The following is a 21971-nucleotide window of genomic DNA, read 5'->3' on the forward strand; positions in this document are numbered from 1 at the left end:
TGGCCGATCAATTTCCTGACAGATGTCGGCCGAAAAATCGTACCACTAACCGAACGATAATTTCGAAGGATTGGTCGGACTTCGCTAAAATCGGTCGTTCGGCAATGGGGAGCTTTAATTTAGGGTCAGGTTTCATGTCACACTATGTGACCTGAATGAATCCAGACTCCTGGACTATTTACAACCCACCCTAATTCATTGTATTATCTCTACAATTGATCTCTATCTATCTGTAACTTCCTAATTTATTGCCCATGAATACCTTTCACTGATCTAACAGAATATATGCTGTGCCTTTCTAGCTTTCATTTCTATTTTGCCTGACAAAGGGTCCTCGGTGCTCCGAAAGCTTGCAATGTATTTTTATTGTTAGCCATCACTTCTACATTACTTTTGGTATTTGTTTTTTATTTATTATTTATGTTCTTTTAATGGAGTGTAATCATGGTGTAAACCCAAACTGCCCAGCAGGTGGCACTCTAGGTTTATAACATGCCCACATTTTTTGGCTAGTTAGCTTGTCAGCACCTTTTTTTTTTTAAACAAACTATATTTAAAGATTTAAAAAGTACATTTTTACACTGTTTAAACCAGGAGTCCCCAAACTTTTTTACCCGTGAGCCACATTCAAAAATAAAAAGAATTGGGGAGCAACACAGGCATACAAAAAGTTCCTGGGGTGCCAAATAAGGGCTGTGATTGGCCATCTGGTAGCCCCTATGTGGAATGACAGCCTACAGGAGACTTTAATTGACAGTACACCTGGTTTTTATGCAACTAAAACTTGCCTTCAAGCCTGGAATTCAAAAATAAGCATCTGCTTTGAGGCCACTGAGAGCAACATCCAAGGGGTTGGAGAGCAACATGTTGCTCGTGAGCTACTGGTTGGGGATCACTGGTTTAAACCATCCCAGGTTATTATACCTGGAGCAAAATAGAGCAGCAGAGTGTTATCCTCTTGAGTTTTGCAGGCCAATAAAAACATGACAAGTGGAACCCTCTTGTTTTGCCATAGACTGGTTTGAAAACTTATATCTGTTATGGTACTTATTTGCTGAAAGAGGATGGAACTAACTTTATTCAACCACAGAAATCATTCTATTCAGTAATGCTTTGAAAGCCTTCCAGCAGCTGGCAAAATGGTTCTTATAACACAAACACAAATTACACTTTTACGCTCTTACCGGTCATTATGAATGTGACTCTTGGAAAGTGTTGAGGGAAGAAACTCTATATTTACATATAAAACCTGAAATGAATAAAAATGAACGAACATGACACTCTAGCTTTGTACACGTTACACTTATATTACTTATGAATAAAAAGAAAATTTCTATTGATTAACCAGTGGCCCCTCGCAGTTTTTATGTAATGGTTCCCAGCTTCTTGCAAAACAGGGTGTAAACCCCAAAAAATGCTCAACAGCAACTTTTATCCCAGGCCAGCGCACTGGGAGTACAGTATTTAACCTGAAATATAATAGAGATCACCTACCCAGGAATGCTCAGCCTTGTTTTTAATTTCAAAAAGAGACACTGTGAAAATTACAAGAATGTTCATATAGTAATTAAAGATCAAAAATGCATTTTAAACAAATGTAAAGTTCTGTGTAAGAAAATCTGCACTCTTGCTCATTAAGTGTTTATCTTTAGGGTCTCCCATTATTTTGACACAATTGGGTTAAAGCAATCTGCCTTTTTGAACCAAGTTTGTTGGTGTTCTTAGGCCAGCCCTTTAACACAGGAGTTACAAGTTTACAATGATAAAATTGACAAGTCACCATACTTCATCAAGGTAAACCCAATATGTTGGTCCTAAATATACCTCGTCATATTTTAAATAGGGTGGCACCTCCATTTGGCATTTTTAGGAGGCATATCTTCAGACCACAGCATCAATCTCAAATGCTGATCCTCCCCCTGCTGTAGCTTTTAAGGGGAACGATTTCCAAGACCAACAGACATATGTAAAGGCTGTGGGGTAGTTCACCTTTCAATATGTTATGTATTGGCCTATTCTTAGCAGCTTTTTAATTGGTCTTCATTTTCTATTGTTCCAATTCAATTTTTTCCAGCTTAAAATGTTACCTGGCTATTGACCTCAGTAACCAAACTGCCTGTGAGGCTAAAGTTTTAATTTTATTTTAAATTCCCTAATATTAGATTCAGGCCCTTGTCTATTTATCTTTTAGTCTGTAATTCAAACATTAACTGGTTACTAGGTTAAATAAGACCATAGGAACCAGATAATCGGGACAAGTGTAAGGGTGCATGAAAGCTTGGCAGTTATTTTGTTCGATTTTGTTTGTACTGTATTTAGAAAATGTATTTCAGTTTGATAAAGCTTATAAAATATTTTCATTTTTGCGAGTTTCCCTTAAAAAAAAAAAAAAATTCTTTTTTTTGCCTACTGCTTACTAGTGTTTGTATCATAGAAAGCCTTTCAACTATTGCCTTTGTTAATATGACACATCAAGTATCACATTACTAATTCAATACATTACAATTCAATACTTCTTCAAGCTAGAAATATCTATATATCTAAACTGTTGAAAGGTGTTGGAAGAATGATCAGACGTCCCTAATCTGACCATCATCACCACCACTAGCAACTGTTATCAGTAGTGGCCTAGATGATCAGTAGCAGTCTTATTGCTCCATGTTTAGCTCAGGCAAGACAGAACTGAGGTAGCTTCTTATGAATAAATATGTGGGGAAAAAAGGGAAAAAGCTTTAAGACTACCTCTATGAAATACAGGGTATATATAACCTTTAACACATGTACCCTATATATTTACTGTGCTGATTGTACTTTACCTGTTCATGATGAGTTGACGTTGATGTTTTTTGACTGAGCGATGGGGAAGAACCTTCAAGAGTTTCCTGACTGCCATCAAAAGTGCGCTGATCAGAAAAAGTCCTAAATTGTAAACCAGCAGTTTGCTCTGCTGCTGAACGTCCAAGAGGTGAAATCTTCCTAAATCTGTCATTCCACGTTACTGTGGCATCATAAGATGATGATGCTCCCGCTGATCTCCTACGTAGGTACTTTTGAGAAGCATCGACGGAACCAGTTTCAGATGAGTAGATATTCCATTCATTATAATTTAGCAATCCTGGTGTCTTTTCCATCTGAACTTGTGGATTGCTATTGGGCCTTTGGTTTGTTTTTCTCTCCATATATTCAACAAGTGCATTATGCTGGATTTGTTTGAGTTCTGTCTTAGAAAGACTTGAAGATGAGGTGGTACGTTCTTTGCTCTCCAGATACTTTATCCTGTTTGCAGTAATATCAGAATCACTCATCTCCCTTTTATTTGAAATAGTAGGTTCCTCCTTCCATGCAAAGTTAGATTTTTGAATCCCAAGGTGATCTAGTTTCTCTGGTTCTGAATAACACAGCTTCTTTTGTTCCTTTGTAATACGTTTCCGTCCTCCTATTCGAGGAACAGCAACCTTTTCAGTATCATCTTTTTTGTAGCTGCTGTCAACAGAGCTTTTTGTTTGGAGAAACCTACTCTCCTCATTTGCACTGGATGAAGAATAGGATCGAAAATGATCAATGGTGGGCCTTTTCGGTGGATTCAGCTTAAATCTGCAAGGCAAACTCATCTGCAAGTCCTTTCTTTTAAAAGAGGTTTCCCTCAATACTTTCTTCTGCGCAACTTTCAGTTTCTCAATGTAGTCATTCATTAAGCACTCTTCTGCTAAAGAATTTAAATTGCCAGAATTCCCACCCTCTACAGAGTCATGGAGATCAGCAAGTTGCGTCAGGCTTTTATTCTTTGGGAGTTTATGGTTATCTGGTCTTGGTTCGGTTTGTTGAAGTATAGAAATTTTATTCATTTTGTCAAATGTCTTTGACTCAAGCTTCAGTTTTTCTTGTTTAGCTGCATTTGTATTGTTTAGAGCAGCTATAAATGCACTATGCCTTCCTCCAGCAAGATGATACAGCATAGGTGTTGTTGCCTTGGTAATCTTTTCACAGTTTAAATCAGACAGGGGATGGCTTTTAGGTTTTTCCTGTTGAAGCTGCTGAGATAACAAGGGAATAGACTTTACAGTTGCATCTTTTTGGAAACTGGGTGCATTGTTAACTTCAAGAACGTCATTCATGGAATTCATGGCTTTTAAGCGAGGGCAAGATACATCTTCATTAGACTCATAATATAAGGTTTGGCTTGCCCTTGTACCAAGCCTTGATTTCCTGATATTCTGCTCATGGTCATCATACTCTGTGTCCTTAATTGTTCCTTCAGAATTAGAACAATGAGTTTCTTTACCTGGCTTCATAATCCAGCGATTACCTTTTTTGGCACAAGCACCAATTTTTCCTGACACAGACGTTTTATGGGAAGGTCTTATGTTTTTAAAACTTACGTCTGATAGATATTGGCCATGAACAAATTGACCGTCTTTTGTCAGATATGGTCCGTCTCCTTCTGTGTTTTCTTCATTCGTTTTTTGTAGATCGTTTCCCTTGAAATGCTCTTTGCTCATTCTATTTGTACCTGCATATTGTGTGATTCTGTACTCATCTGAACAATATGGGGAATTCTGGGTACATGAATCTTGTGTCCCAATCTCTCCATCTGCTCGAATAACATCGAAACATCTGCCAAAATAATTATCTTTTATTTCCATATAATTTGATTGATTATACATTTGGTTTTCTTTTTCCTGCAAAATGTTTATCTCTGTGGGACTGTTTTGTTGGTGGCCATATGCTTTGTGATTAGGCACAAATACGCTATTATTTGGGTGATTATGCCTATCCTTCATATTTAGTGGATCTTCATAAATACATTTCATGCTAACTTGGTCAGTGCTCATGTTAGAAACACAGTTATCCAGTTTTGCTGGTGAAGTTCGATGAACATGTGATGTGTTGTCACAACTAAAAGTGCTGCCAGTTCTTCCAGACAGAGCTACTTCTGAGCATCCATGTTCAGACAATATATCATGATATACACCATCCTGGTCTACTACACTAGGATTATAGATGGCTCTTACATATTCAACGTCCATGTAAGAAAGCTGTTCATCATTAAAATGACAGCTGTCAGGCTGAAATGAGTTCTGGTATTCTGGAATATATAAATTGCCAGAAAATGAGCTATAGGCTGAATCCACTAATGTAATGGATCTTACAGGCAATATTCTCTCAGAATGTCCCAGACCAGAAACGACTCCTGTACTTTTTATGTTCCATCTCTCGATTGCACTGCCAAAAGATGACATTACTGATATAAAGCCCTTTGAAACTGAAGAGATTTATTTAAAATTCTTCAAAATAATTTTGGAAAAGTGGCATTTTCTTCTGCGTAGCTCAAAAACAAAGACCTAAAAGAAAACAGAATTCAAGCATTACTATTACTTACATACAAAAGGGATAATGTACTATAACTATAAATAAAATAATGATATATCCCATCTATTTTTGACCATATTTTCTATCATTTTTGGTTGAGGGTTACATTAATTCAGAGCATACGGTACATATTAATTATACTTCAGACTGGAGTATAGTAGTATCCCCCTTGGTTATTGGCCTGTTTCATATGACTAAGTGTCCCTGGTAGACACGAAACGCGTCAGGCCTTGGATCTTAATTTTGGAAAATAAAATATAAGCTTTTAACCTTTTACCATCTGACTTAGGCTCTACTACTTTGTGGGACCAGGCTTGTGCCAGCCTCCTTTGAGGTTTCTTGGTGTTTGCTCCTTTTGCTGAAGGTCTGGGGCGTTTGCACTCGGTCCCACCGTACACAGTGGTAAGCTCATCTTATGTACTCAATACATTACATACACTGGTTCTTTATTTGTAAAATTTGTATCTTCGCTACAAATCCTATTCCTTGCACTAATGTTGGTAGAAAAATAGGCATATTCTCTCCTTAAAGGGATGGTTTACTTTTAAAGGAAAACTATACCCCCCAATGTAGGTCTCTATAGAAATGAAATGAGGAGCAGTGAACACAGTGTAACAAAGGCAAACACACTGCAAGTTTGTGTAGATTACTAATCACAGAAGAAGAAAAAGAAGAAGTGAAATCAAAACACTGTTAGTCCATAAACACTCACTTCAAAGCAAACTAGTTCAGTGTGGCACCTATATAGTATGACTGGCAAAACTGCCTTAAATAAAACTTAACTTCTTGTTTCCTTTAGTCTGGGAATTTATAATTATAGCAACCAGGAGGGAGCCATTTTGTGGACACTGTTATTAAGACAAGCCTTGTATCATCTCAGAATCTTGTTTGTGCATCAGGGGACAGGGACCCAATGTCCATCCCCATGTCCTGGTTACACAATTAAATCATTAAGAGAACTGGGGGAATGTAGACAGAGCGGTGACATCTAGGAAGCGCTGAATGGAAAGTGAAAGTAATTGCTTGCCCCGCCTCTATGACTAAGACATAGAGGAGGGGCAGACAATATTTGATTGACAGCTGAGATTTTTAAATGAGTTTACAACAGCTATGAATGCTTTAATAAAAAAAATTGGATTTCATATTTAATTTAAGAAGGACTTTTATTATACAGATTTTTATGTCTGGGTGACGGGTCCACTTTAATATGTCACTTAATATGATATAAACTGTTGCTTAAGAATTCATTTTGGCGGTATAGTTTTCCTTTAAGGTAACTTTTATTATGTTATATAACAACCAATTCTAATCAACTATTCAATTGGTTTTCATTATTTATTTTTTATAGTTTTATAGTTTTTTGTCTATTTCTTCTGACTCTTTGCAGCTTTCAAACGGGCGTCGCTGACTCCCTTCTAAAAAACAAATGCTCTGTAAGGCTACAAATGTATTGTTAGTCTTTATTACTGATCCTTCTATTCAGACTCTCTCCTATTCATATTCCAGTCTCTTTTGTAAATCAGTGCATGGTTGCTAGGATAATTTGGACCCTAGTTACCAGATTGCGTAAGATGCAAATTGAAAAGCTGTTGAATAAAAAGCTAAATAACTCAAAAACCACAAATAATAAAAAATGAAAACCAATTGCAAATTGTCTCAGAATATCACTCTCTACGTCATACTAAAAGTTATCTCAAAGGCAAACAATCCCTTTAAAATAAGAACTGGATGCTTGCATCATGTTTGAAAGCCAAGAAAGGCCTCAATATTTGGAACAACCACAAGCGGTGCTGTGAAATTAATCCACCACCTGCATCAGGTTTCCCTTTATAAATTAAACACATTACACAGAAGACTAATTAAACTAGAACATTATTACCTCCCTTTGTTAAATGGATCTGATTTCTGACCAATAGCAGTGCACATTGCTATGACATGTTATCTTCTAGCTGTTTACAAATCTCCTATATACCAGTTTCTTCTATGTTATTAGTTGCAGTATCTTTCGCAAGACAAGGAGCCCGCCAAGCTCATGTAGATTTATTATGAAACAGACATAACAGCACATACAAGTACAGCGCAGCCCCGAGACACATCCTACAAGCTCTGTTCAGATTGGAGCAGTTGTGAACTACACACCTTTTGACTCATCCCTCCCAAATGTCCCGTTTTTAGGACAGTCCCTCATTTGTACTGGAAAGTCCCATTTTTCTCAGCACTGAACAGCCAGAAAAAGAAACAAATTGGCTTTTGGCAGAGAGCCCAGAACGGCCACAACAGAAGATAAGATACATTTGTAACAATTCAAATGTATCTAGATAAGCAAATAAGTAATTGTTATACGATAACAGGTCCCTTGGGAAAACTTAAAGGGATACTGTCATGGGAAAAAAAATTTTTTTCAAAATAAATCAGTTAATAGTGCTGCTCCAGTAGAATTCTGCACTGAAATCCATTTCTTAAAAGAGCAAACAGATTTTTTTATATTCAATTTTGAAATCTGACATGGGGCTAGACATATTGTCAATTTCCCAGCTGCCCCAAGTCATGTGACTTGTGCTCTGATAAACTTCAATCACTCTTTACTGCTGTACTGCAAGTTGGAGTGATATCACCCCCTCCCTTTTCCCCCCCAGTAGCTAAACAAAAGAACAATGGGAGGGTAACCAGATAACAGCTCCCTAACACAAGATAACAGCTGCTTGGTAGATCTAAGAACAGCACTCAATAGTAAAAACCCATGTCCCACTGAGACACATTCAGTTACATTGAGAAGGAAAAACAGCAGCCTGCCAGAAAGCATTTCTCTCCTGAAGTGCAGGCACAAGTCACATGACCAGGGGCAGCTGGGAAATTGACAAAATGTCTAGCCCCATGTTAGATTTCAAAATTGAATATAAAAAAATCTGTTTGCTCTTTTGAGAAATGGATTTCAGAAATGGTTTCACTGGAGCAGCACTATTAACTGATGCATTTTGAAAAAAATTTTTTTTCGCATGACAGTATCCCTTTAAGATGGCCATAGACGCAAAGATCCGATGAACACACACACACATATATTGTTTTATATATATATATATATATATATATATATATATATATATATATATATATATATATATATATATATATATATATATATATATATATATATATACACACACATATATATACATATACACACACACATACACAGGTATAGGATCCCTGATCCGGAAACCCAATATCCAGAAAGCTCCAAATTACGGAATGGCTGTCTCCCATAGACTCCATTTTATCCAAATAATCCAAATGTTTAAAAATTATTTCCTTTTTCTCTGTAATAATAAAACAGTACCTTGTACTTGATCCCAACTAAGATATAATTAATCCTTATTGGAAGCAAAACCAGCCTATTGGGTTTATTTAATGTTTAAATGAATTTCTAGTAGACTTAAGGCATGAAGACCCAAATTACGGAAAGATCCGTTATCCAGAAAACCCCAGGTCCCGAGCATTCTGGATAACAGGTCCCATACCTGTATATACACACACATTTATTTACTGATAATTTTCTGAGAGAATTCCTTTTTAACAGAGGAAACCAGCTAAGATCAGAATCAGAAATTGATTCTAATACAACTGAACGAAGATTACTCTGCCCACTTTTTAAGATTGGTAGCAATCTTCTCAGTTGAAAAAGCTTGAATAAAAACTGTAACTGCTCCAAAAAAATTATGCCAAGAGGATCTTCTGGTGCTTTCCTGTATGACTCGACTTACACAAAGTGTTGGTATTGTTTTCTAATCTGTTGAGTGGTTTAGTTACCTCGTGAAAATCTGTCACTCAAAAATTTGAAAAATGTTCCGGCTCCATTGGTATGCGGAGATCAGGGACATCTTACACATTCCAAGCGAGTCTCTCAAACGTGTGGGAAAATGAAAAACATTTTTAATTTTATTTATGTATCCTTTCCAGAAATCTAACGGGCCACAAGATTATTAAATGATATCCTCATAGTCAATACGCGTATCCCTTATCTGGAAACCCATTAATCAGAAAACTCCAAATAAAGGGAAGGCCATCTCCTATAGACTACATTTTAATGAAACCATTTAAGTTTTTTAAAATGATTTCCATTTCCTCTTTATTCATAAACAGTACCTTGTACTTGATCCCAACTAAGATATAATTAATCCTTATTGGAGGCAAATAAAAAAAAATCCTGCTGAGTTTATGTAATGTTTAAATGATTTTTCTTAGCAGACTTAAAGTATGGAGATCCAAATTACGGAAAGACGGGGCCCATGCCTGTACAAGATATTTAAGATTTTTTTTCCTAAATAAAATTTATGATACAGTGCAATTACTTTAAACATCTAGTCCATCTATCTGCCCTCATGTGTAAAATAAAATATTCTAATAACTTTCAGGCTTGAACATTGCACCCACAGTGTAAGTGTAAAAAAAAAAGTGTTATAATCAGTTGTTCCTTGGGAGACACCTTGGAGATCATCACTTTAGATTGTATCATGACAAAGATCCAGTGACAAACCAAGGTCACAACTCGAAGTCTTTCCAAACATTTCTAAGTTCATCTGATCCTTGGCCAATTTACTAAGAGGTCTGTCAGAGCACCCACTCTGTTGTTCAAAGATTGGAGTTACCATAGCTTGCCATGGTTAAGTATAAAGACAAATATTCAGTGAAGGGAGATTCTGCACTAACTTTTGCCTCGCTAGGCCCGGGCCTTTGTGACCTCGCCATAAATCCGGGCCTGTCTTTGGGCAGGCCTAGGGCGGCAAATTTTGCATGGTGCCAATGGCCGCTACTAAACTGGGGCTCAGTTCCAGATCGGGAATCTGTGGAAGAAAAGGAGGGGAGAGGTGTGAGCAAACATGGGGTTGGATGTTCCAAGGACTAAGAAGTGGGTTAGTGTGCGTGTGTGTGGGGGTCACGAGTGGCCTAGGGGTGCACTAATGTTAAATCTGATGCTGTTTGTATGTTTTTTTTAGCAGACTTAAGGTATGGTGATCCAAATTACGGAAAGTAATCCTTTATCCGGGATCAGCACTGAGAACCTGAAAATTGAGGTTTGTATTTTTTCTTGCTATTATTGTATTGACCCCTGTTTGTTCGATTAATGTACAATTCAGTGCTAATTACACAGATTACCCGCATTGGAACATTATGAGGTAAAAAGGTGAACATGTAATACATATTTAAGCCCTGCCTTATTCATGTTGGAAATATCTGCATGATGCAGCTTTAGATCTACAGTATTGCATATATGATGTAAAGGTCATCAGCCATTATATATCTATATTAGATTTGACACATTTTTATTATCCATAAAGCGGTAATAGTTGATGCTTCATGCCTACAAGCCTGTAAACACACAGATGCACAAGTCTCCAAGGTATTATTAACATGTATTTATAAAGTGCCAACATTTTGTGTAATTATAAATTCAAAAGATCATGGTGCAGCTTGGACAGGTTTGGAAAGACAATGTGTAGAAGTTGATCTGTAACCTCAGAAGAACTAAAGTGATAAAAGTAACAAGTACATCTATAGACAAGACAATGGTACCAACAGTATCTCACCGATCTTTAGCCTGGCTTCCTCTCACCATATTCAACCTGCTTTTCAGACTAACAAAAGGTCTTAAAGGGATACTGTCATGGGGAATTTTTTTTTTTATCAAAACGCATGAGTTAATAGCTCCTGCAGCACTGAAATCCATTTCTCAAAAGAGTAAACAGATTTTTTAATATTTAATTTTGAAATCTGACATGGTGCTAGAAATATTGTCAGTTTCCAAGCTGCCCCTAGTTATGTGACTTGTGCTCTGATAAACTTCAGTCACTCTTTACTGCTGTTCTGCAAGTTGGAGTGATATCACCCCCCCCTCTCTCCTATCTTTCCCCCAGCAGCCTAACAACAGAACAATGGGAAGGTAACCAGCTAGCAGCTCCCTAAAGGTGGCCATAGATGTAGAGCTGAATAGTCAGATATACAGGTAGAAACAATAGTATTCTACCTGTATCTGACGATTCAGCACTAACAATGGCCGATGTTTGGGTGTCTTCAAAGGCACCCGATAAAAATTTTCCATCCAGCCAGATCGACAAACCAACTGATATCCAAGTCTTCTGCCAATATCGGTCAGCTCTTTTCTCACCATACACACACCGAATATCGTAAGAAAATTTGTTTAGTTTGATATTATCTGTGCTTTTATGGTCACCTTTACACAAGCTAACAGCTGTTTGGTAGATCTAAGAACAGCACTCAATAGTAAAAATGCAGGTCCCACTGAGACACATTAAGCTACATCGAGAAGAGTAGGATATACAACAGCCTACCAGAAAGCAGTTCTGGCTCTTTCTGAAAGCACATGACCAGGCAAAATGACCTGAGATGGCTGCCTACACACCAACATTGCATCTAAAAAAATTCTCTTGCTGGTTCAGGAATGACATTCTATATTGTAGAGTGATTTGCAGTGTGAACAGTGTAATTTAGAAATAAAAACTACATCATAAAAATCATGACAGAATCTCTTTAACTGGACCAATAGAATTGAAGACAGTACATAAAAATTGCCCAATACATGCTGAAGTGATGAGCTTGGGATTAGTTGATCAGCCAGCAAATCAATTACAAACCTGGTTAACAATTAACAAAACTAACCAAAAGAAGCAACATTACACTTTTTAACCATTACTTTGTTTTTTTCATTTGGTGGTGGTGAAAACCATATTACTAGAGGGACAAGGCAAGTGGCATTCCATTTATATGTGCGCCACCATATGGTTCACTTTTCATAGCAAGTTTGACTTTCAGTACATTACTCCCACACACGCCAGAGCTGCACAGGCTTTCAGTATTAAAACTTGATCCTGCCAAAATATTTAAGGGATTCCAATGTATTTGGAGATACTGCAAACTGTAACTGATCCTCAGTATAAAAAGACGTGTTATGTAAAGGAAAAGCAATCTAGAAATCTCATCTAGTTTGATAACTCTTACTCGATATGTGAAAAGAGTTATTGCATTGTGACTAAGTGAATAAAAATAGTTTACAGATAATATTACCATCTGTGTTTTGAAATACAAACAATGATGGTATACACCATATATAGATGTAAAAACATTAACGGTGAGCATCTGATACCAACATGACAATTAAAGGTCATACACAATGACGTGTACTGAGCGGATTTATGTGTGTTTCAACTCAATTTATAGTGTTTGCGGACACCTATTCACTGACATCATGGGGAGTGACAATTATTGATGGCCACATACATTATTATTATTATTAACATGTATTTATATAGCGCCAACATATTGCGTAGCACTGTAAAGTAAATGTGATTATAGAACTAAATCACATGAATTATATACATAGAACATATGGGGGCACATTTACTAAGCTCGAGTGAAGGAATAGAATAAAAAAAACGATAGTTGAAGTACTGTCTCTTTAAAAAAAACTTCGACCCCCTACTTCGCCACCTAAAACCTACCGAGCATCAATGTTAGCCTATGGGGAAGGTCTCCATAGGCTTTGCAAGCTTTTTTTGATCAAAGGAATTTCGTTCTTTCGATTGATGGATTAAAATCCTTTGAATTTTTCGATTAGAAGGATTTAATCGTTCGATCAAACATTTGAAGCTCTTAATAGCCTTCCTGACATTCAAGTTTTTTTCTGAGAGAAAACTAAATCGAATCGAATTTTCAGATCGTTCCTATTGTGGAGTATATTTGAATTTATTAAGAGTAAAAAAAAAACAATTTCACATGAATTCGAAATTCGACCTTTGATAAATAAGTCGTCTTGCACTTGGGGGTGCCAAATGTTAGGCACCCCGAAGCAGGGCCAGATTACCTGCACCTGCACCTGCCTAGGGGTCCAGCCCTGGATAACAGGAAAAAATCACCTATGGAATCTTCCGGGTTCCAGGCCCCCCTGAGGTGACGTTGCAGCGTGCACGGCGCCATTGCAACACAGGGGGAGGATTACCAAAGGCAATAAAAGGCAGGGTGTCTGCAGTGGCGCCAAAACTTTATCTTGTTAGGAGCTCCTCTTCAAACCTGTTTTGCCTTGCGGCCTATTGATTTTTCTGTGCCTGGTCAGTCTGTGCAGCAACTGTGGCAGTGCCTGCTGCAGGCTGAATTTTATATTTTTATTACTTTTAGTATATTTTTGAAGAGTGGGACTGTGACTGGCTTGTGAGGAGGGGGCAGTCAGGCCAGGTTGGCAGGCTGTGCTGTAGCCATTTGAAAGTGATCTGGGGGTAAAATGGAAAAGGGTCTGTGGGGCAGTGGGTGTGGGACTGTTTAAATGTTGCAGGGAGTGAGGGAGGGGGGCAGATACAACTGAGAAAAAAAAACTACGAAAAAAACTTATTTGGGGGCAAAGTCATTTTTAAAGGGTCTCTGGGAGTGGGACTGTGCAAAACTGTAATAACTGAAAACATCCACAGAAATATGTTCAAACTTTCATAACCTGCCAAATTTTGTAAAATGAACATGGTAATTAGGGGGTATGGCCACAAAAAATGGGTGTGGTCCAAAAAAATTGACCAGAAGCACTACCTTGCCTAAGGCCCTGTTAAGTCTTAATCCGGCTCGTCCCCAAGTGATTGTATTTACTTACTTGAAACCCCATCCTGGTGCTCCTATCAGCAGAAAACTGCACTGGCCAAGGGTTATTCCAGTGAGCACCACGGAGCGATCCTCTTCCGACTTCTTCTTTCTTCGTGTGGCTGCGCATGCGCAGTAGGGCAAAAAGCGGAACTTTAACTAAAAAGTTGGCTATTTCATTCTACTGTGCATGTGTCTGCCCTGGGAAATTTAAAGAAAGAAGAAGCCGGAAGAGGGTCTCATCACTCCGTGGTGCTCACTGGAATAACCCCGGGCAGGTGCTCCTATCAGCAGAAAACTGCACTGGCCCGGGGTTATTCTAGTGAGCACCACGGAGTGATCCTCTTCCGGCTTCTTCTTTCTTCAAATTTCCCAGTGCAGACGCATGCGCAGTAGAATGAAATAGCCAACTTTTTGGTTAAAGTTTCAGGTAAGTCAATACAAAGTGCAAGACAACTTTCCTTCTCCTTTAATATGATGTATTATGATTCTGACATAACAGGGCCAACTAATTCTGCTTTTGGTAAAAAAAAACTTTAAAGGAAATACTGTTTTGTTCGAAATAAATTGGTAAGATTTAAAAGCAACAAATATTGGAAAATCAGAAAATCACACTAGGTACCATCAATCTGTCACAGAAGCTGCTAAGTAATGACTAATCCATTTCTGTCTGCAATGGTTTTACTCATAGTATATCTCCCATACTCCTTACCATGGTCTTGTATAACTGAACCTTGAATTTGCACAGGATCATCTTTATAGTCCGTTGTCAACATGAACAAGGATTTTATTGCACCTGCAGTTTTGTTTCTTCCATGAAACCCCAATTCGGTTTACGACTGATTGCGTCTATTTATATTGTAAATAAAGGTAGAAAGGAATTGCTATTAAGAATGACAGTATTTTGGGTCTATGCCCTTGGATATCCCTGTAAAACTTTTCTGTGCGCTATGATTTATAATTGTGTGAAATACAAAGCAGAGTGTTCGCTGCTTAGGATCATTATGTCATGTAAACGGTCATGAGTTACTTATTTCTTATCAAAGTGCAAACACCATTGGTAAATATTGGCCCAAATTCCTGAGATGCCTGCCGTTAGACAACAGACCCTGTCCTCAACATCGAAAGGGACTTTCATCACAGTGTCAAACAATGTACAAACTAATGTAAGTGACTTCACTTTACACATTAACACCCACTGCTCACAATGTTTTACTACTATACCCCTAGAAGTGGTTCTTGAACCTTCTTTGAGTGTCCCACCTGATAGGATACTGTTCCTATCATGTCCTTATAGTCACAACTCTTTCTTCGTCGGTATTGAGGATTTTTCAGGAACAAAATGTAGAGAAATCCCCCTCCACTAAATGAGTTCTCTGCAACACTGTGCAGTTCTAGTTTAATAACATATTAACATAGTAAGCGAGGTTGAAAAAGGCCACACATCCATCAAGTTCAACCTGCACGGGTCCATTTTTTGGAACCTGTACCCGACCCGTACCCGCAATCCGCAACCCAGACCCGCATTCTTACCCGCTTGGACCCGCTACACGACCCGCAAGTACATTATCCGCAATTCGTACCCGCTGACCATCAAGAATCAAGAAACCATTGTAAATTGGAAGTGACATCGGAAGTAGGTGTGATCAGAAAAAAAAGGAATTGAAATAGGAAGTGCTGTCATTGTAAACCGGAAGTGACGTCAGCGGAAGTAGCCGTGATCAGAAAAAAGGAGTAAAAATAGCTATTGAGAAGACCCGTAACCCGCAGAACTGCCGACCCACATCTATACCCGCACCTGGAACTTTTACTCGCAACCCGCAGGGTACCGCAGGTTTTTGTAAGTAACCCGTGGGTACCCGACCCGCTGCAGGACTCTAACACAAGGCACAGAGTGCTCAGTTCTAAATTGCTGACCACGACCTGCCCCATATATGGCAGGCATAATATGCTTAAAGGAAAAAGTAACTTCAAAAAAATGAAAGTGTCAAAAAGTAATAAAAATATAATGCAGTGTGGCCTGCAATGGTAAAACTGCTGTGTTTGCTTCATAAACACTACTGTTTATATAAGTAAGCTGCTGTGTAGCAATGGGGGCAGCCATTCAGAGGAGAAAAGGCTCAACTTACACAGCAGATAGCAGATAAGCTCTGTAGAACATAATGGTGTTATCTGTTATCCACTATTTAACTTGTGCCATATAGTCTTTTTTCAATTTCCACCATTGCTACACAGCAGCTTGTTTATATGAACTATAGTAGAGTTTCTGAAGCAAACAGATGTTTTATCAGTACAGGCCAACCCTACATGATATTTTCTTTAAAACACTTTAATTTGTTGGTGTTACTGTTCCTTTAATGTGATGCACTTCCCCATTGTCACCAAAGGGAGGGCTTGTCTAATTTCACCCAGTGACTAGGGTGGCAACGGACAAAGATACAGCCCTGATGAATACACCCCTGGATGTAATATCCCTATGAATTTCATGACCAGCACAGAATAGGAAAAGACGACCAAGTGAACAAAACCCCACAGTTGGCTACAGGTTGCCCCATCCAAAGCAGAAACTCAGCGATAACGTGGTTAATATTTTACCAAAGTCATAACAAAAGGTGTTTTGCTGTGCGCTCATTTCAGCTTTGAAACAAAGATCAAGCATTTAGTGACCTGCCAGAAGAATGCCGAGGTACTTTGTGGTTAGGGTTGGCAGTAAAATGCCCTCGAAACAATGAAATGCTTGTAGAAGCCAAACATCTACTGTAAATCTTGACAGCCAAACAGAGCAAATATCAACACACAAAACAAAGACTTCACTCTAATGAGGAAAAATAGCTTTAAAAAAAAAAAATTAACCACAGCCAGATGAGAATGTAGAAGTCTAATTAACGGCACAACAGATTAGCATTAGTTATTCTGAAAAATGAAAACTATTTGTAATATAATCAGACATAAGATTCCATCACCCCACACAATGTGAGACAACAGTGCAAAGAAGCCTTGCGGGGGAATGTAATAAAAGTCGGTAATGGGAAAACTATTTGCAATGCGAAAAGTTATGCCTCTGCGCGAACAAATTTTGCTTTGCGCAAATTTAATATAGCTTTTGCAAACCCAGAAACTGTTTATTGACCACTTCCGACAGTGGAAGATCGTTTGCAAATTTTATAGTTTGCGCCAATGGATACTGGAAGTCATGTGTTCCTGTATATTTGACTCCAAAGACGTTTTACAGATAACCTTTGACTTAGGGCAGTGACACACGGTCAGATTCAGGGAGATGACAAATATCTTCTTCTTCGGGGCGACTAATCTCCCCGAACTGCCTGGTGTGTCGTTCTACAATTCAGAGCAATTTGCACAAAGAACGTCTGTACGGCAGGGTGATGAGAAAGAAGCCCCTTCTGCACTCACGCCACAAACAGAGTCGCTTGTTGTATGCAAAAGCTCATTTAGACAAGCCACAGTCATTTTGGAACAAAGTGCTTTGGACTGATGAGACAAAAATGGAGTTATTTGGTCATAACAAAAAGCGCTTTGCATGGTGGAAGAAGAACATAGTATTCCAAGAAAAACACCTGCTACCTACTGTCAAATTTGGTGGAGGTTCCATCATGCTGTGGGGCTGTGTGGCTAGTTAAGGGGCCCTTGTTAAAGTCGAGGGTCAGATAAATTCAACCCAATATCAACAAATTCTTCAGGATAATGTTCAAGCATCAGTCACAAAGCTGAAGTTACGCTGCAGGGGTTGGATGTTCCAACAAGACAATGAGCATAAACACACTTGGAAATCTACAAAGGCATTTATGCAGAGGGAGAAGTACAATATTCTGGAATGGTCGTCACATTCCACCAATTTGAATATCATCGAAAATCTATGGGATGATTTGAAGCAGGCTATCTATGCTCGGCAGCGATCAAGTTTAACTGAACTGGAGAGATTTTGTATGGACGAATGGTCAAAAATACCGCCATCCAGAATCCAGACACTCATCAAAGACTATAGGAGGCGTCTAGAGGCTGTTACATTGGCAAAAGGAGGCTCAACTAAGTATTGATGTAATATCTCTGTTGGGGTGCCCAAATGTATGCACCTGTCTAATTTTGTTAGGATGCATATTGCATATTTTCTGTAAATCCAATAAACTTTATGTCACTGATGAAATACTTTTCATAAGGCATGTTATATATTAAAAAAGCAAGGTGTTACTTTGAAAGCTCAGCAAATGATAAACAAAACTCCAAAGAATTAAGAGGAGTTCCCAAACTTTTTCATATAACTGTAGTTAAAAATGTAATGTATAAAGGCTAGAGTGACTGAATGTCTAACATAATAGCCAGAACACTACTTCCTGCTTTGCAGCTCTCTTGATTTCCACTAATTGGTTACCAGGCAGTAACCAAACAGTGACTTGAGGGAGGACCACGCGAGTCATTACACAGAATTGCATGGCATCCCAGGTAGCGATGGCCCACAATTTTGATATATATGAGTCTATAGAAGATGTTTCAAAAAAGAGCAAAATGAGCAGAACTAAACAATGGAACAGCAATGCAAGATCGTTGTTTTGTGGTTGTGTTGATGTTAAAACTCGCTAAGCAATTTTACTTGTTACATCTCTGACTGCATTTTTCCTTGCCAGATTCTTGTTCACTTTCTTCCAAGGCTGTAGATTTTGGCACCAGCACACAGGTGTTCTCGGCTGATGGCACACTAGACTTATCCTTGGAGTAATGTGATTCATAAATTATTTTATTGCACTGCTGTTTCATTTATATGAAGAATATGAAACCTGAGCCAACAGCTGTGAAGTAGGTCTCACAGAATCCTCATCTGTAGTGGCCACACATTAAATGCCCCTGGTTTATCTATTTAGTAGCGCTTAACAGCTCATACTTTTGTGAAGCCTATTTTATAATAAAAGCCTGCACTAAAAGCATAAATAGTTTGTAGCATGTGAAACACAGACAAATCCCAAATAGTAACAGCTGTCTCTGCATTAGGTTTGTGAGACAGCAGCTGTGTGGAGTAGAGTCCTGTGCGGGTCCATTTTTTCGAACCCGTACCCGACCAGTACCCACAACCCGCAATCCACAACCCGGACCCGCAACCCGCATTCTTACTCGCTTGGACCCGCTACCTGACCCAACCTGAAAGTACCTTATCCACAATCCGGACCCACTGACCATCAAGAATCAGGAAGTGTTTTCATTGTAAACCGGACGTGACATCATCGGAAGTGGGCGTGATCAGAATAATAATCGCTATTGAGAAGACCCACGGCCCGACCCGTGACCCGCAGAACTGCTGACCTGCATCTACACCCACACCCGCAACCCGCAGGATACCACAGGTTTTTGTGGGTAACCCGCGGGTACCTGTCCCGTTGCAGGACTCTAGTGTGGGGTCTGTAAACCTAAATTTGCTGCAAAGTTATTATAAATAGGGGATACTGGCATTTGTGCTTCGCCAACAATATTACAAGTTATGCGTTTTCAAGGAATAATCACTTGTATGAAGCTACACTGGGCACTTTCAGATAATTTCAATTGAAAGTGAATAGAGGGGCAATTTCATGCATATTTTTCCCAGCACAGGGAGCTATTAACCCAAGAGAGATGATCCAAGTTCCAAATGCCATTGCTATAAGGATGTTTTACTAGGTTCATAGCACAAAAGCCAGAAAAGTTTAAAATATAGCCATGCAGCTTGTTTTGTACATGAATCTTTCACCATTAAAGGAATTTTAATTATTCGATTATTGGAAATGACAGGCTGCATGAAAGCTTCAGCCACTTCTGCCGGCTGAAATTATGGAAGCAGAAAATGTGTTTCATGCACCATAAAACTTAACCCTCACTCAATTTTTTTGACCAAGCCCCCTAATTACCATGTTCGTTTTAAAAATTTTGGCAGGTTATGGAAAGTTTGAACACATTTCTGAGGGGTATTAGGGTCAGGTTTTATATGTTGTTATGTGAATTGCCCTTTAAGTTGCAAGTCACACTTTCCCCAGTAAAATGCTTATATGAAATAGTTACAATTGTTTATTTGCTTATCTTAAATTGTAACAAATGTATCTAAGTGCAAATGCCACATATTCTGGACTCTCTGCCAAAAGCCAATTAAGTTAGAAACGTTGCATCTTTCTCTGGCTGTTCAGTGCAGGAGATCATAGTCGGGACATTTCAGTAACAATCTGGGACTGCAGGTTGAGCTGTCAAAATCAGGGCGAAAAAATGGGACACTTGGAAGGTATGCAGGTGGTTTACCTTGCCAAATTATAAATATAAATATCTAGTTTGACCTTATATTGACATCTTTAAATAGTCAGTACTGTATCACATCTTGACAAATAACCAGTCTAGGGTTTCCTTTAGTTCAGCAGAAAGCCAGACAGGAGACCTTGATATTGGAACAAAGCGACTAGGAAAGATGTAGTTACAAAATGATTCCATCTCCAATCACATTGACTCTGCAGTCCAGAAGGAAAAGGATACGATAAGAGCCGTGTGCTATATGCCAATATTGAAATGATATAGCCATTTACCTATATGAAGTAGACTTGACTGAAGCACTACTACAGCACTTTTTCACTCCATGAAATGACTATTGGGCCGATCGCATCAAGTCTGCTCCATCTGTATGTAACATGTTTATTTGAATTTGATTCGAGTGTAGGGTATAATTCCCATGAGTTTAAATAATTCGATTTGCATAATAAATTTTGATTGGTTGAATTTCGAGTTCATGGGAGTTTTTAAAAACTCACATGAATTCAAAATTCGACCTTTCATAAATTATTTAGTGAGGTCACCAAATGAGTGGATCTTTCACCGCTATGCCCACTGTAACGCAGGCGATATCTAGAAGATCAAACTGTTGGGTCCTGGAATAACTGGATCACAATGACAGACATAGAGACTAGTGGAGCAAGTACAGCTTCAACAAGCTAATATGTTCCTCGCCCCAACAGAGTTTTTAAACATGTCCAATCAATATATGTCTCATTATTGGCCATATATCGGTTGGGAAACCTTAGAAGGGCCCCATACATTGGACAATAAGCTGCCCACTGTCAGCACTTTTATTGGCCTGTGTATGGCCACCTTAACATATTGCCTAATTTTAATGCCATAAAGTCAAGCGATTTGGATAAATTAGGATTCGGATTCGAATCTTGCTGAAAAAGGCTGAATACTGAACCGAATCCTGGATTCGGGACATAAAATTAGGATTCGGTTCGGCTGGAAAGAAGGATTCGGCCAGGCAGTAGGATTCGGCCGAATCTTGCTGAAAGACCGAATACTGAACCGAATCCTGGATTCGGGACATAAAGTCACATGATTTGCATATGCAAATTAGGATTTGGTTCCGCCGGGCAGAAGTATTCGGCCGAATCCTGCTGAAACAGGCCGAATACTGATCCAAATCCTGGATTTCAGTGCATCTGAAAATCAACTGAAAAATATTTCCTTACCTGTAACTTTTTAAAACTATTATTGGGCAAATGCTAAACCATCAATTTCATGCTTCACAAAACACTGTACAAGATGATCAAGGGGTAGGGGAAAAGAATGTCCAGCTAATAAAAATGCTATTTTTCCTACTTCACAGACTAATTTGTGAATTTTAATGCTTTAGCTCTCATCTGATCCTTACCCTATGGTTCTGCGGGAGGCCTAACAGCACTTATCAGCCAGAGAACCTACAAGAGATCCAGTTGCACACATAATATAATGGACAAAGGAACCTTTGTGAGCTCATCTTAAATAAATTATAAAACAAGGTAAGCGGCATTTAGTTACTGAGAAGATTCAAAATAGCCATTAATGGGGGCTGCTCTATTTGACCAAATCTCCCTGCGATAAGAAAACCACACAGTATAGCTTTCTAAGTTTTACATTTCCGTTGGAGAAGAAGCCCTGTTCATCAAGTTATATTATAAACAGCAAAATCCTTCTACAAA

General features: G+C 38.5%; 1 protein-coding gene across 5 annotated transcripts in view; it reads right to left on the reverse strand.

Moving 5' to 3' along the window:
* The window catches only part of LOC108713268 (protein Shroom1-like), a 55457-nt gene that overhangs the window by 14885 nt on the left and 18601 nt on the right, over positions 1-21971 (reverse strand). For all 5 annotated transcript variants that reach the window (XM_041588732.1, XM_041588734.1, XM_041588733.1 and 2 more), the window contains 2 exons: positions 2817-5342; positions 1185-1249 (listed from right to left, as the gene is read on the reverse strand). In XM_041588732.1, the coding sequence (XP_041444666.1) occupies positions 1185-1249; positions 2817-5240 (2489 nt within the window). In that variant the 5' untranslated portion in view covers positions 5241-5342. The remainder of the gene's footprint in view (positions 1-1184; positions 1250-2816; positions 5343-21971) is intronic.

The sequence above is a fragment of the Xenopus laevis genome, chromosome 3S, assembly GCF_017654675.1.
Source record: "Xenopus laevis strain J_2021 chromosome 3S, Xenopus_laevis_v10.1, whole genome shotgun sequence".
NCBI classification, from domain to species: domain Eukaryota; kingdom Metazoa; phylum Chordata; class Amphibia; order Anura; family Pipidae; genus Xenopus; species Xenopus laevis.